Source organism: Barbus barbus (assembly GCF_936440315.1).
Source record: "Barbus barbus genome assembly, chromosome: 44".
NCBI lineage: Eukaryota > Metazoa > Chordata > Actinopteri > Cypriniformes > Cyprinidae > Barbus > Barbus barbus.
This window is the reverse complement of record NC_136722.1, coordinates 16,257,037-16,274,303: the sequence shown is the minus strand read 5'-3', so window position 1 is coordinate 16,274,303 and position 17,267 is coordinate 16,257,037. Positions and strand designations below refer to the sequence as shown.

Genomic DNA, 17,267 nt, shown 5'->3' with positions numbered 1-17,267 from the left:
ACGATTTTCCATTAGAGAAAGATGAAAATGGGCTGGGTATTGCCAGCTTTGTGACAATATAAATATATCAGTCTATAGAAATATTAAATATTATTAGTGTTATTAATATTTATATATTATAGAATTCTAGGAGTTATAGAAATATCTATATAGAAATATAGAATGGCATGGCAGTAACTGATAAATAGCTAATATTAAAATTCATTGCTATTTTGTGTAGATATATTAAAAATTAAATAATTAAAATCATTTTTTTAAGGTGTATTTAGGCAAACAAAATATTAAAGTATTTAAGAATTCAGTTTAACAGATTTTAATTATTATTTTATTCTACTTTTTTAAATAATTAAATTATCAGTGTGTATATGTGTGTATATATATATATATATATATATATACACACATACACATATATATATATATATATATATATATATATAAACTGATATAATGTACCCCAAGATATACTATAATTCCAGTCTTAATGTATAATGCATAATGTTTATGTACTACAGCAAAGCTTGTGATAATGCTCTAAGTACATTGCAACTGAATATACTTTACAGCCGGGTGTATACTACCACCTAGTGTGTATTACAGCTGAATGTATACCATTACTATAGTATATAATACACCTCTAATTTCTCTCTAGCCTCACTTATTTGGCCCCCCTCTCTTTGCTGCCAAAACCAGCAGCGCACAGAGGGAAATTTGAGTGTGCTATGAGATTAAAGGCTGAAATCAGGGCCTTGTGAGCAATCATCAATTCCCAAGAACATTCTTTCATCTTCCATTCTTCCACCCTAATGCTAACGGTTTCATGTCACAACATTGTTGTTGCTTTTATCATCCTATAATAACTCTCCTGCAAAAAACTGGAGGGAGATTGGAAGAAAAAGAAGCTAAGAGAGGCCTGTTCTTTCTCTGCCATCACTGTAAATTTACACAAGGCCCCTTTGCTGTCACTGGAGCAGTTCCTCTTATATTAGCGGTCTTGTCTCTGGCCTGGTCTTAAACCCAGATATATTCCACCAAGACATTTATAGCCATTGTTCTGTTTTCCATAATGAAATCAAGCATTGTTTCCTGCCTCACATGTTATTTTGAGCCTAATAGCCTCAGCGGGTGCAAGTGTGGTGTCTCTGATTTGTGCATTGGGGACAAAATGGCAACCTGGTAGGCTCACAAATCCCTGTCTTCCATCATCCGGCTTGTCCGTCAGCAGGGCATCAACGGCACCAAACTGCAACCCATCTCCCGGCCCATCAGCAGGTCTCACATGCCAGTGAATTCGAGCCTTTTGTTCCCACTTGGACTGATAGGAATAAGGAGGTAGACCACGGAAAAGCAGAGCAATTTTCTGCTATTTAAGCTTGGAGAGATGGCGCTCCTTGGGAAGCGTGTGTATGTGTGTGTGTGTGTGTGTGTGTGTCGAGGCGTTTGGAGGGGAACGAGTTTGTATGGAGTCACTGGATGAGATTTTTTAGATTAAGGCATGCATGGAATTGGGGGTGAGATAATCGAGGATGTGAAATTGAAACCTGTCGGCTAGCGATGCTGTCCTTTACCCCAACACCACATGCACACACGCAAATCTCAAACCAGTCTGCCTTTGCGTTCATATGTGTTTCTCAATGAATAGCGCTTTGTAAACTCCCAAAACCGTTTTAGACTACCCAATTCCCAATATATGCAACCTATACTCGGTTACTGCACACTATATAGTCCTTGCAAGACCAAAACATTAAGACACACTAATAGAAACTGCTGTTTAATTGCCTTAAAACAGTGGCAGAGTTAATTACCTAAAAATGAGAGAAAAAGACAAACATATGCAGTGCCGTCTTCCCTGTAGCTATGTCAACAAAGCTGCTAAGAAAGCTCCTTATGAAGTATGTCATGTTGTATTATTTTAATTACTGTTTGTCAGTGTAATTTTGCTTAAACTTGTTTTGTTTGTTTTTTTTACCCCAGGTTATAAAATGTTATATGGGTGCTCATTATTAATCTAATTTATTTGCTCGTCAAGCGAGCCATGTGATGACCGACTTCCTGCCTCCAATGACAATTGCAAACAGTAGCCTCCTTTTAAAGGTATAATCACCCATCTCTTCTAATTAGGGGAAGAATGTGCACTAGATACAAAGGGCTCTGTGAGGATGCAGCCCCGAGCAAGCGATAACTCCCATGCCTCGCCGCAGCCTGATCTGGGATCGGCTTTTGGAGGCGGTATCTGACATTAGATTAAGGGAGGTTATTTGTGGAGGGGGAGTTGCTCAGGTTACATTCCTTTAAGGGAAGTGGCTGGCCGGCTGGCACCCTGTCTTCATTTCACAGGCTGGTAAAGTGAGCAAGGCCCTCTCGTATTATTCACTGGGGCAGGCTGATCGAAGCTCAGCTCGATAGCATTAAACCAGCTCATGCTCCGAAGATTTGTCTTACAAAACCTTGAAAACTGCTCTGAACATCCATACATTGATTTTTGTTGGCGGGGATCTCCGGGCTTTCATGTAGATGCAGGATCCATGCAGGGATGAGGAGAGGGCTTCCCCCTTCACCAGAGTGTGCTGGCATAGCGGGGGGATTCCGTTTCAATAACCCGGCCGAAGGAATTAAAAACACACAGGGCTACTAGAGCCACAGCACCCTGTTATGCTGAAGCCAGCTAAACACACACACTTCAACACCATTTATATCTAAATATTGCATATACAGTACTGTAGTAACTATTGTAAAAAGCTTGCAAGATTGGAGAGAAGAAGAGAAACAAAAAATTAACTGTTCTGTGTAAACCTGTTTTTGGACAAATGCAAGGCCACTCCTCTACTTCCTGTTAACATCTAAGCAGATCTGTTTCCTATGGAAGTTTGTTTCCACCCCAGAGTTAAAGGTGCCATAGAATGAAAAACTGTCTTTACCCTGGCATATTTAAATAATAACAGTTCTGTACATGGAAATGACATACAGTGAGCCTCAAACACCATAGTTTCCTCCTTCATATGTAAATCTCGTGATTAAAAAAGACCACTGAAAAACAGGCGAATCAGAACATAACACCGACTGTGACGCAACAGTCGGGATCACTACGCCCCCAACATTTGCATAAACCTGCCCTTGTTCTAAGCCGGCCGAACCATCAGAAGCTCTGCAGGTATTGTTAATAAACAAGCGCGGACAACAGCGAAAATAACAAAATAAATGTTATGTTCCAGGCCGTGCAGGGGGTGTGAAGTGCAGGGATGGGTTGGTGTCTGTATTCAGAAAGGCACAGAAAGCAAATAACGCGAGCCACTAAAGGGACATGGTTACCTCCTTGCTAGCGGTAGCCTGTTACAGTACATACGATTTCACTCTCAGTAAGGAGAGATGAGGATGATGGCGAATGACTTACAGATCCTGAGCACCACTGACAAGCATCTGATCTTGTAAAATGTGTGGTAAGTACTGTTGCTCCATAATGTAAACATAGTTTGTGTGATCGTGTAACTATAACGCGATCGATGGATCGTTCAAAAGCAGTTTCAATGCCTCGCATATTAATAACGGCTCCCTGATGCCCGCGTTTTATAATACAGTATAATTACCCGATGATATAACTGCGAGAGAAAGTATTTAAATATATATTTTCCTCCCTGTGCTTCCTTCTTGCTGATGAGCCGTACTGTGAAACAGCCAATCAGAGCAGGGCTCAACATTGAGCAGCACTGTGAAACAGCCAATCAGAGCAGAGCTCATTATTATTCATGACCCTGCCAAATAAGCCAATAACAGACCGTTTCATTCTAGGGAGAAATCCTAGGGTTGTAAATGGACATGTAAAATCGTTTCTGGAGATTTTTTGCCCTTACTTAAGCCACATACCTTCTGTGTAGATATCAGAGAACAATTTAAAATACTGTATCAATGCATTCTATGGCACCTTTAAAACAATATGTCGTAATATCTTACAAGTGTGACTTCTTCTTCATTTTTGTGACTTTATATCTCACAATTAAAATTTTGTCTCGCAATCTGGCTTTATATCTTGTGATTTGAATGTATATGTAACAATTTGAATTTATATCTCTCAATCTGGCGTAATACCTTACAATTTGTTTATATATCGACTATATCTCACAATATGTCATAATATTTCACAGTTGTGACTTTTACTCATAATTGTGATTTTGTATCTCACAGTTGCACTGTGTATTCAAAATATCTCAGAATATTATTTCTTAAAAACGTTATCTCACAATTAAGTCTATCTGTTTTTTTTCCCTCTGAGGTGGAAACAGACTTTCATAATTTCCTTCATTCTCCCTTGTTCTCCCTCTCTTTTTGTCTCCTTCTCCTTCTCCTTCAGTATTAATTCCTGTGCCTTTGATGTGATAAGGAAGTGTTAAATCAAAGTGAGTCCTAATTACATATCTTGGGACCGGCTGGTTGTAAGGCATTGTTCATACTGTTAGAAAGACGGGCGGCAGCGGGAGTGTGTGTAAGGGGAGGGCTCCACGTTTATGTGCGCGTTTCTGGCTGGCAGCTGCCAGCATGCGTGCCACCTGCTATACATCTCTCCATTAGCATAATCACTCTCCGGAAAATGGCAATAATAGTGTCATGCACCTCTGTGTAATTGCTGCTGTCATAATATGTGCCTGACGATTGTGTTTCCTGACTCAACATGGAGGGAAGCAAAGATCTCTGGTGCCACATTCACACTGAAGTGCCTTTGATCTGAAGCCCAGGAGGGACATCCCTCTTTTAGTCACTCGGAAGCACCTTATCAGATGCAAATCAGAGGTAACCACGGCTGCTTTTTGCATCAAAGAAGGTTATGGGTTTTAATCACTGGGATTATTAAAACTGTAAACATGCACATGCTGGATTTGTGCTCTATATATTACACCAGTGTTTCCCAACCGTGGTGCTGTGTAAAAAATCCTTTTTTAAGATTTTTTAAATTGCTAAAATGTTAAAGCATCTATTATATAGTATCCATTTCTGATGTCGCCAATAATTATAGATGCACCGAAATTCCGGCTGCCAAAAATTAGTTCCACTCATATACCGTTCATGCTCATCGGAACAGCAAAGTCCACTTAAAAATCGAGCTGACAGGAAACATCTATGTAGTACAGTATTTTTTTCTGTTTGCAATAGCCCTACTGTGCTGTAACATGGTGTGGTATATGGGCAACTCTGGTAGCTCTGCCCTCTCATTCATTGATCTGCTAACAGCTATGTTATGCTCACGTGATCTGATAATAAAAGCTTTCTAGGACTAAACATTATTTGGATAATTGTTAAAAAAAAAAAAAAAACGAAATCTCTTAATAGCCCTACTGTTAGACCTACCTGAATAACTAAAAGGCAATATATTTAATTTGTATCGTTATTTATTTGTGCTATCATTAGTCATTTGTTTATTTGTTCTTATCTTATTATTATGACTACTTGTCATTTTTCAAATTAAAGTTTGAAATCAAGCTAAAATTACCCCACTGGAAAATAAAAAATACACAGAGTGAGCAAAAATTTGTGAGATAGCTATAATGGTAATTAAACAATGTTTATATATGAATATAAGCCTACATTAAAATTTGTCATATAAATTGGTCTCTTCATTAGAAATTAGCCTACTGATTGCCACCGTTGATGGACAAAAAAATGTAATAATATAAAAAATATCTGTATGTCCATATATTCTGCAGTTCTTCCCTGCTGTATCGAATATCTATACTTTTTAAGGCATCATATCGAAGTTAGAAATTCAAGTGTGACAAAATGAATTTTGTTGGGTGACACAAATTTGTGCCATGACTAAAAAAAGTTTGGGAAACACTGCATTACACAATATAATCTTGCTTGTGTATTTCCAGGCAAAACTAGTTATTAAAGAAGGCAGAAGATGGAAAAGACCTTCTCTGAGAAATTTCAGTCTTGTCTGACACTGATGTTTTACATAATTAGTCTACTCACATTTTCCTTTAAGGGACAGCTAAGGCAAGAAGATGAATAGCTAATGATCGTATAGGCCAGGGGCGGTGAAGTCCAAGTGTGAGTGACAGCTGCCGTAGCCATTGTGACGAGCTCAGACCCTAATTGGGCCGGAGTCTGTTGGAGAAGGAAAATGGAAGAATCGGAAAGGGAGGGACTGGGGGGGTTAACGGCACAAACAGCAGACAAGCTAAATAGAAATTCTAATGGATTGCATGCTCGGCTTGCTGACACCTCATTGCACCTAACATTGCTATATTTTGCAAGGGTGGCAAAAATGATACATTTACTAAGATGACGCATGCATGTATTTTTCTCTCAGACAGGGTGCGGGTTGTGGTTAGCCACCCCATAGTTTGATGTATGGCGACGAAATCGGACGCGTGTTTGTGTAATAGAAATGGATGGAGGTATCGTCTTGAACGTTTTGTTTCTTTTTCATTATTCATATATCCTTTACTTTTTTGACATTCTGACATTCAAGGATGCAGGCCTTCGTCTTGGATGGTGGATGATAAATTCTGAGCAATCCCTCCCCTAATCGTTCAGAGCAGGAGGAAAACACACTGCCTTTTTAAAGCATCTGTGTCTTAAACTGTCATTGATTAAATGTTAACTGATATACTCCAGTTGGCAATCTTGTTAGAGCTTCCAGTAGCCAAGATAGACAGTTTAGAGTCCCGGCTGATCAATATTACAGATAAAGATTTCATCCATCAATGAGCTCCCAAAACAAAAGGTGTCTGTTACCTGATTAGGCCGGCCAGAAAGTCTCTCCCCCTCCGGACTGCCGACGCAGCACGAGGAGTTCCATTCGATCGGCTACAAACATGGAACCCATGTAATTACAGCGCCAAACAGTTCCGCAGATAACATGCCTTTGACTTAGCTCCGGATAAAGGTTAATCTCCCTCTGTCTGTCCGGCGAGATGGGTCTGGGCTTTATATATTTATTTAAGTCCTTCGCTAAGGCCAGGGCCAGGGGCTGTTAGCGTGGAGCCTGGGAGGAAAGAGTTAGAACCTCCTGCATACCAATTCCTGCGCAAATGACCGAATCGATGGCAGAATGGCCACTGCTGTTTAAGAGTATCAATAAATGTTCCCTTATTTCCTTCTCAATGGCTAAGTGTTGTAGTTAAAAGTCCAACAGATGTCTTAATTGAAAGTTAATTTTAAATCAATGCAAAAAGTCATTTAAATATTGATTGCGCTCTTTTGACTCAAATTGTATTCGGACCGACCGGGCCCGGCATAATTCGCCCATCGTTCCTCTTTTTTTAAAACAACTTTGTTCAAATTCAATCAATAAGGTACAATTAGTATGTTGTGAAACTGCCATTGACACTTCCTAAAGGCCCACAGGCAATTTCATTGTCTTTTCTGACGCAGAAACAGTGTCTCCTTAATTACAAAGTACGTTTATGGCATTTTAATTGTGTTGGGTCATCGTAAAATCAAACAGAAGATCTCTCTAATGAAAAAACTTCATGTTCGAATGCCTTCCTGTCCTTTCATTTTAGGTTCAAGGCTATTAAAGAGACTTATGGGCCCCCGAAAGCAGGGCATCTGCTGTACTTCTGATTTTCTCTGTATCAGACAAATGGAGGCATGAACGACAGGCACTGGAAGGGGGAAAAAAATAGGGAGAGAGAGAGAGAACAGGGAACATTGTCAGAGGCCTCTGTCTATCAGGGTAATCTTATTTATTTAAAGCATATGTCTGCTGGTACTCCTTTGTCAGGGTCTATTAGGGGGCAGTGCAGCCCATATGACATTGTTTAGCAAGTAATGAAATGGACATTTTTTGCATGTTTTTATAGAGTTGGAAGGGAGCGCACGGACTCATTCATTTCCCTCGATGGATGCCATCGCCACAGATCGAGTTGCATGGCTATTGTCTGGCCTGTTTCCATTCAGAAATTTGGCTTGAGATTTTGTCTAATTAGATGTGGCCACGGAGACCTTCGTTTCTATCCTGTAGGAATTCGCCAAACGTTAGCATGGCCACTGTAACCCGTAAATGACCCCTGTTTTGATCGATCATAATAACTTGCTTATGGAATTTGCCATTGTAGTCAGTTTTGGTACTTTCCAGTCCACGTTTTTCCCTCTGTCTTTTCTTTTCGAAGGATGATGCAGCTTTCTGTGTATATTTGAAAAATCTGCATGCGTGCCAGACCGCTTTTTCAGTCGTCTGTGTCTCCTCGCTATGCGGTCAGGGGTTTGGCTGAGGCTTTCTGGGTTTCCAGAGCAGACCTGCACAGGGGTGACAGATAGGTCTTATTTGTCTGATAGAGTTGAGCAAGAAAATAGATCTAGAGCTGGTTACTTCATTAGGTTTTCTCATTGATTGAACCTCCTGCTGAAGTGATGCTGCAGCCTCCTCTGATAACTGCTGGTAATAGAACAAAATGAATTCTTATCACAGAGATTGGAAAGGCCATTAACCCTGGCCCCCAGTGCTTTTCAGACGTCACAGACAGGAAACCATGCGGTGCGCAGGAGGAGAAAAAAAGCGCCATGCTCCGTCTGAGCCGAGGTCATGTTGGCGGCCGTGTGTGAAATTTCCAGCCCTTTTGGCTCCTGTGTAGATGAAACGGCTACCCGGGCAGATGTTTATAATCATGTCTTGAATAAATATTGGATGGAGAATAATAAAAAAAGGAGAGAGAGTGAGAGAGAAAGGAGCAAGGAGAGAGGGGGGAGAACGAAATGAGGAGGAATCTTTTTATATTATTTTCAAATATTAAAGTAACCAGGCCGCGGTGCCTCCTTTTTCCGGATGCCTCAGGTGATCCGAATGGCACGGACACAAAAAGCCTTTTTGTGTACGATGTAGGTGTTTGGGGTTTGTTTGTAGAAACCTTTGAAGATGCATTCTTTAAAAGATTTAATGCTAGTTATTTGGAACCATTAATATCCCTTATGCAGGTGAGTGCAGAAATGAAGGGGGAAATTTGTGTTGGTGCAGCAAAAGCAGAAGCTTTAATCTTCATCATGTTTATTCATTTGATGGAGGTGATTAATGGTTTTGAGTGCATCATACATCAGAGAGGAGCTGGTTGCATAGGAAAACTTTCTTGGATGTAAGTAACTGACAGCAACAAAAGACATTTTCTGATTGCTGATGCATAAGGTGTACTACAGTGGAAGTGTGCTTGTCTCAGAGAAAAGCCATTGATAGTGCTATGAAGTTTAAGTATTTAGTCAAAAATTCTATATGAAATATTCTTTACATTATTAGCAAACATGTGCCAAAGGACCACTTTTATACATTGTTGCTTGATGTTGCACTGAAATTCAAGAAAAAAATGGTAAAGGAATCAGGATTTTGAAAAAATGAAATACTGTAAAATATTAGACGAACATTTTTCATCAATTATCACAAAACCTTTCGGTTAATACGCAATCTACATGGACGTCTCCACAGGTCCCTGCAGCAACTGTGTGAATGTGCAGAGCAGCTTTCTTGTGTCTCCCAGCAGCAGCAGCAGCGCCGTGAAGGGAAACCGGCCCGCTCTCCGCGTGGATGTTTAGTATTTTAGACATGGTACATTAACGGCATCTGGTTAAGATCTAAATGCTTGTTAAATACACTGAAATTTGGAAAAAGAAGGGAGCAAGAAAAAAGATTTGAGTAGGGGGGACGGTGGATCAACAAGTCGGTAAAGCTTATTATCCTGAAAGTATTACAACTGGCCCTTAACAAAGTAGTACAGGGTTTCGAGTTTCAAAGATTCCTTTAAAACAGAGCGGCTCAAATGAAAACCATGGGGGGAAAGAATGTGACATCATGAAAACCGTGGGCAGCTCAGAGCCAACCTGTGGTGTGCTGGGAAATTAGTGTTCCTTACACCTCAACAAGACAAGACAGTCCAGAAATCATAATTACAACCACATTGCTTTTTCACAAATGCTGAGATCAGTCAAATTATAAGAATCATATGAAGAACTGTTTTTATTATTATTATGAATAATAATAGTTTCATAGTTTAAAATTAATAGTTTAATAGTATTAATAATAAAAAAATAAATAAAAAAATAATATATATATATGTTTGCAAAAATGTAATCTGGTTGTAATTAGTTTTAAATATTGTATTTAAAGTAATGCTACCATTTATGATAGCCTAGCTTCAATAAGTTGTTTGTTATTCTTTGTTGAGAACTATAAATATATGGTGAGTCTAAGGTGGAGGTGGGGGACACATTTTAATGAGCACAGTCATTTTTGGAGGTATCCACGGTTGTGTACTGTGGGTGTCTCTTTTACTGGCCGGATAATGACTGGACTGAGGTGTTATAGTCCCCAAGAGGAGAGAGAGGGACCCTCCACGTCCGTCATTACGCTCTCTCTAATACCGGACAGGCCCAACGCTTTAATGAAAAGAAAGTGTCGGCCGTCATATTTATAAATTTCCATGGGTTCCTTTTCATGTTTTTTTCTTTTCTTTTCGTAGGTATGGTAGTTGTGCAAAGAGAACTGATGCATTTTGATGAGGCCAAAACACAGCATTGCTTTAATTGCGATGCCTTCTTGACCCCGGTCTCCCTCCAGCGTGCCGATCATCCCACATCAGAGCAGGTCTCACGGGAGACTGGCGAGCAGAGAGCCGTCGGAGATGTGTGGTTGATGTGTTTGCGGGTTTTGCTTGAAAGGGATGGCGGGGGCAGTAAAAGTTGTCTATGGGCTCTGCTGTTTGCGATTAAGTTTGATGGGCAGAAAGTCTGCCGAACCCCCCTCGCACCCCTCCAATGCTGCTGACACGCTGCCTCTGTAAAGCATTCAGATTACTCAAACTGTTGCCAGGGTCAGGCGCGGGGCAGACACCGCTATGATGTATAGGAAAGCATGTCTGGGAGTTTCTCTCGCTCTTGAAATGCATACCAGAAAAACTGCAGAACACCCTGCTAAAAGACGAGGGAGAGAGAGAAGGACAGTGGAAGGAAAGAGAGAAAAAAATGCTGACTGATGAGACCCAGATGATAGCGACCCATCCTTTTCTTCCCTTATTCCTTCTGTTACTACCTTCATAATTCGCCCTTTTCTTTTTTGTGACACTCCATGTTTTATTAATGCATTCCACAATCGGCTTAAAAATTTGATGCCCCCTCGAGGTAGAGACACTCACTAGCACTTTGACACTTCATTTCCCAGCTAGGGGGACTGGGTCAGTAAATCTAGCCGACTGAGGAGAGCGCCTCACGCTGAGGACGAGTGCTGCAGAAGGGAGGAGGAGAGGGGGCGAGAGAAGGGGGAGGTGCCACAGCCTGGCCCCTGTACCCTTAGGGTGTGACATTGTGCTGTGGTGTTTGTGTATGAGCGTGTGTGTGTGTTTGTGTTTCTCTTTTATTAACCGACCTGAAATCTGGTCATGATCACAGACATCCAGCTGGTCCTAACCCCCATCTGCCTACTGAGGCAGAGCACTCTCTCTCTCTGATTAGCCCTCTGTCCTGACACTGGCTTAAGCTCCGTCCAGAGCCCCTTTGCCCCACAATGCCACCTTCCCCCTCAACACTCAACCCCAGTCCTGCCTCGACTGCAAAAGAAAGGAAGTGAGGCACAGTGAGCGAGAGACATACTGCAATGAAATGTATACATTTGAAGTGTAGCTTAGCGGTATGTTAAGTTAAATTGTTTTTAATGGCAGTATTTTTAATATTATTTTATTTACTTGTAATTTTTTAATTACACATCAAGAAAATTGTGGCTAAATAAATATGTCTATTGCCTACAGTATTGGTGCTATCAGTTGATTCAAATTGCAATCAAATTCACTGTATGATTAGCTAATTAATTGTGTTTTGTAATTATATTCAATATTTTCTAAAAACAAAATTACATTATATTATATTGTGTCATTGAATAGACTACAATATGTAATCTAGTTTTCATGTCATCCTCTTTGAGGAAACATTTCTGCATAGTCATTTATATATATATATATATATATAATATAATATTTTATAATTTATTATAATTATTTACAATATTATTATTATTATTATTATTAGTAGAAGTATATACATTTAAAAAAATAAATAAATATGAAAAAAAGTCTGTATATTCATGGAAAAGACACCACAGTGTTTTCTATCCTAAATCACAAACGCTGCAATTTATTTCATTTATTTTTGTAGAAATGCGGCATGTACATCTAAAGATGTCCCCAACTGTCTTACATACACACACACACACGCACGCATACACACACACACACACACACACACAGACAGTGCCTTTGTTGCAGGATGTATTAGAGCACACCGTCACCGCATGTGCGCCAAAATAGCAATTTTTGCAGCCGGCTGCCAGCAGTGACAGGAGATATTTCATCCTGTTGTCAGAATATTATTAATAAAACATCAGGACTAGAGTGCAGCACAATTTTTCCTTTCAATCACTCCTAGCATCTGCCATGAAAATTTCATGCTGTATATAATTTCCACTTAATGTATTGCACTTAAAACGTCGGTGCCAGCGCCGTGTGGGGAGTTTTAAAGGGTTAATTATATCATGTATCTGCAGAGTCAGGGCCCCTCTGCTTACCAAACAATGACTTGAGTGATTGTATGCAAATATACCGGTGACCTTTTTGCCTCCCCGTGGTCAATTTATATGGTTATTAAGGTTTTATCAAATGGATGAGTGCAGCACTTTGAACGCCATTTTCCTGCCTCATGTTGTCCTAATTTATTTAATTTCTCGCAGGGTCTTCTGAAATATGTTTATTTCTCCCCCTCGCTCTCGCTTTCTGTCTCTCTCTGTGTCTCTCTCTCTTTCTTTCTTCCCCCATCATGTGCCGTGTGATGGAAGCTGCATGGGGTGGAGGGGGAAAGACAGGAGTGGTTATCTGGCATTACTCAGCCTGCTAAAAATTCATTAAAATGTGACATCAGCGCAGTGAGAGACAAATGCTCTCTGGATGAAAGGGAACAGTAGGCCTTTCAGGGATTAGAGGTGCACGGCCTCGACCTATCACCTAACAGCATAAACAGATTAATCCACTGGCAGTGCTGCAAAGATACACAGAATTATTAAACACGAGGGGGGGCGGCGGGGGTGGTTGAGCCTACAGAAAAATTTCCATGTAATCTGCCCAGTGCTAACAGTCTGGAGAGGTGTGTGAAGAACATTCATATTTCAGAGTGTCCTGGGTTTAATGAAACCAGACGGACCCCCCTGCACCAGTGTCTTGTGGTATATTTTGTATATTTACACGCACACAAACACACACACAGACACATACACAGCACATGATTCAAAAGCAGTCGCCCTAACCTCTAGTGGGTAACCAAGTGCCCTTCCTGTGTTCAATTGTAGAAGAACCAGGTGAAGACAGCGAGGAATCCCCACGAGCCTCCTCATTGGCCGCGGCCAAGGACAAAGACGCGAGCAAGAGGGACGCCATAGAAGGCAACACAACAGAGAAGGACTCCAGTAAGACCTTTAGCTTTGGTCTTTTTTTTTCCCTGGTACCCTCTCTCCGGTGTCGCTTAGTCACTAACACACACTGCTCCTACCTGTTTTGCTCTTCTGTTCTCTTCCAATGGGGCTTTTCCTGCTAATAACAGCTGCATGTGTGGGTTGCATGTGAATGCTATCAGTAGCCTCCCGCTGACCCATTTTAATCATAGCAATCTGATGGCAGAGATGTGGATAAAGGCAAAGAATATTCCGCAGTGACCACCCAGATTATTTTTTTTAATCAAATCAGTTTGTGCGCTTGTAATTTTTAAGCGCCTTTCATTAATCTTTGCTGTTCTTGCGATTCCTCTGATGACATTAATTTTGAATAAGCATAGGATTAGATAGTGCTCAAGAGTATAGTTTTGTAACCTTTCTTTTTAATTCGAGCAATGCACCACCTATCAGAGCTCATCGTCCTCGAACTACAGATCTGCGTACATGTCTGACTGGTAGCACATTAGCCAGGGCAACAATCCTTACAAAACAGCGTTGTGTTGAGATCAGGAAACAGCCCCTGGAGCTAGCATCTGGCATCACTACCTAAGGCTCCGTTATATTTGATTTGCCAAATAAGAATTCATATGTGCTTTTTTATGTATGAGATGGAAATATATGGTCGAAATGAATATTACATTAGGCATCTTTTCATGCATACCATACCTAGCTACATAATGTTGGGTTCAGTGGAGCAGAGGAAATGCTGAAACAGAACAGAGCCTATTAGTTTAGCCAGTCGTTTATCTTTTATCCATATAGCCATGACAGGCTTGTCTGAGGCAGCTCGTACTCAATGCATTTACATGACCTATTGCATGCGGCGTCATTTAACGCTGCGGTCGAGATGCAGATCCTATACTTAAACTAGCGTTTTTAAACCTTAATGTGAATATATGCATGCTAACTTTTGCATTGCAATGGTTTGTTTTGTTTTTTCAAGGCTGCAGTATTTAAATTGAAATTAGAAAATATCCGTCCCCAAATGGCTGTTGTTGTTTTTTTCTAATCCATTACTTTGAGGAGCGGTCAGAATGGGTTGCTCTGTTTAACCCATATGTTAAATGTGTTTTTGGACCAAAGGAATAAATCCCTAATGTGGGTTTGAATATAAAACACCAGACTCCTGCATATTAAAGATTATATGTAGAGATATTCACAATATTCATCTTCACAGGCAGCATCTCTCAAAACAGCCCATTTACTTTGTCGTTTTAATCTAGTGTCACTGTGGATTAATTATAATCCAAATAGCATTTTCCATGCAAATGTCTTAATCTGGATCAACTCCAGATTACTTTGTGCTCTGTTTAGATGTAGCATGGAAGCATGTCAGTGTGTTGGCTTTAGGGTAAAGGGATAATTCAGCAAACACAAGCAAAGATGAAAATTAGCTGTCATTATAGCTAAGAACATTTTCTGCATACCTGCTGTAAATTAGCAGAGAAATTAAATATTGTTTTCAAATCAGCTCCTTATGAAATTTAAAATAATGCCTCTGAATGAAATAAAATGCAAGACAGATCAAATTCTGCATATTTACCATTAGCATTTGCATGTTTCCAGCTTGGAAATGAGCATTTATTTGTCTTTCTAGATATTTGATTAAAATAAATTAAAAGTATTTGCATATTTCATTGAAGCCCTAAAGCTATGATTTATGTTACTGACTTAATCAATTCAGAGAGTCCTGTAGGATTTGCCAAATATGACATCCGTCTGTTTACGCCTCGTCTGAAGTGCGTTGGCAAAGCTGATGGACTCTGATGCCTTATTTTTTGCGAGAACACAGAGAAAGCAGGGCTGCTCTGTGCAAGCCGAGAATTTAGAGTGTGTTATTCAAATGTTATCTGCTGAACTGTAGGTCACACTAATGCGTAACCTTAACCTCTTGTCCTTGTAAATCATTAAAGTTCTCGGAGTGTCCCAGGGTCCTGCTTTATTTATTGCCCTGTCACCTCAACCAGACTGGCTGGACTGAAGACCAGTAAATTGAATAGTAAATTTACGACGCCTTTATCAAGCAAGTCCTGTGTAATTGGCATTTGCAGGGGAAATACATTTTTAAATAAAATAGCTTGTCATATACAAGCACAGTACTATTTTGCAGATCTTTCGAAGGTAGGCTGAGCTACTGCTGTTTTTGTGTATATGAAATTTTAGTCGCGTTAGACTGCACTTTGAGACATAAAATGGAGAAAATCTATCATTGAAAATTAACAGGACTAAAAATGGCCTCTCTTAGTGAGGAACATCAGATAAATAACATTAGCAAGGTTTTTGTTGTTTGGTTGAATTATCAGAGGTGTTTAAAGAAACCTTGCATAGGATGCATGATTTTCAAAATCCCATTGACAGTTGTAAATAAAGATGGGTGGCCAGTTTGCGGCTCTGGTCCCTGTAATGCAAACAGATTGACTGTCATAAATCACTGTTTGATTTATCTAATCAAGCAAGGTCCTGCTTCTCAAAGACATTTGTCATTTGGATGAGAAGGGGGGCTGTGGTGTCACAATTATTTTCTCTATTGCTTCATTGCACTGTGTGTGTGTCTGTAGACAAAGAAAAAGGGCATTCTCATTTAATGTGAGGTACAGACTACACAAAGAGTCTAGCCATTGAGTCTTGACACAATATAACATGAATATAAAGACTGTTATGTTTAGATATTTTATATATATATAATTTTTTAATAGTTAATTTAGTTGACAACTTAGCAAACCTTGTGCACAGCAGAAAATGTGTTGATTAAGAAAATAAATCATATAGATGAATCCTCATGTAGAGTAGATTAACCCCCAGACCATACATTTACATTCAATATGATGGCAATCAATGGAAGGGACCTCATTGCATTGTGAAATGTATTTGCACCCGGCTGTCCAGGAGTCGTCTCCTCACCCGGGAAATAATTTAGTTGCAGATTGACTGGAAGATGGCGAAAATTGAAAGTTAAAATTAGAAATCCTCGTAATAAACAGAGAGGGGAGAAAAAAGGTCAGATGATGCGGTACAGCAATGAGATTGGGGAGCCTCGCAAATTAGGTTTTCTGTTTGTCATGAAATGCATGTGACATTCCCCACCCCCCCAACACAGCAGGGATATCAAGGCCAGAAGAGAAAAAAAGATTACCTAGCTGTTTGAGACTGCAGACCATACTCTTGATACTCTTGGAAATTTGTATTGTGCCCTTGTGGTTTTTCCCCTTCTTGTGTCACTTTCTTTGGCAGGCTAATATGTCAGGCTCCTGATATGTAAGACCACAATAAAATAAGCAGAATGCCTTGTAATGCCAAGAATTAAAATGCATGAAGACCTAGCAGATATTGAAATATACTTTAAATAAATACAGAGCAGAAAAAAAACTTATTTTCACCATCCATTTTCGATGACTGCTTTGCTAAGATTTGATTCATAAGAGTAATACACACATTTAGCCTAGAGTGACCAGATTAGAGCGAAGAACAGCGAGCAGGGCTTTCTTTGTGCACTGCATATGCAGTGAAAGGATAAATTACATTGACTGAGGAGGCTGGGACACTTTCTGTATCTGAGGATACAGGGGTAATGAAAGATTTATCACTCTGTGCAGCATACTCTAAATACAACTGGGGGCTGATTTGCTGAATTGAGCTCAGCTGAAATGGAAATAACATGGCAACCCCCTCTAATACAGAGTGTGAGGCATGGATATTCAGGGGGATGCTGGGAATGGTGATTTAGCTGTCTATATCCCCCAAATGAACTGCATAATGGTACCGTGACCTGCAAAGCAATAACAATGAATTCAAACCTCTATTTATTTGCGAATATCTTCAT

General features: G+C 39.9%; 1 protein-coding gene across 1 annotated transcript in view; it reads left to right on the top strand.

The window, feature by feature from the left end:
• The window catches only part of LOC306863513 (zinc finger homeobox protein 4-like), a 75,324-nt gene that overhangs the window by 46,876 nt on the left and 11,181 nt on the right, over window positions 1–17,267 (top strand). The window contains exon 5 of the mRNA XM_079406890.1: window positions 13,307–13,423. Within this exon, the coding sequence (XP_079263016.1) occupies window positions 13,307–13,423 (117 nt within the window). The remainder of the gene's footprint in view (window positions 1–13,306; window positions 13,424–17,267) is intronic.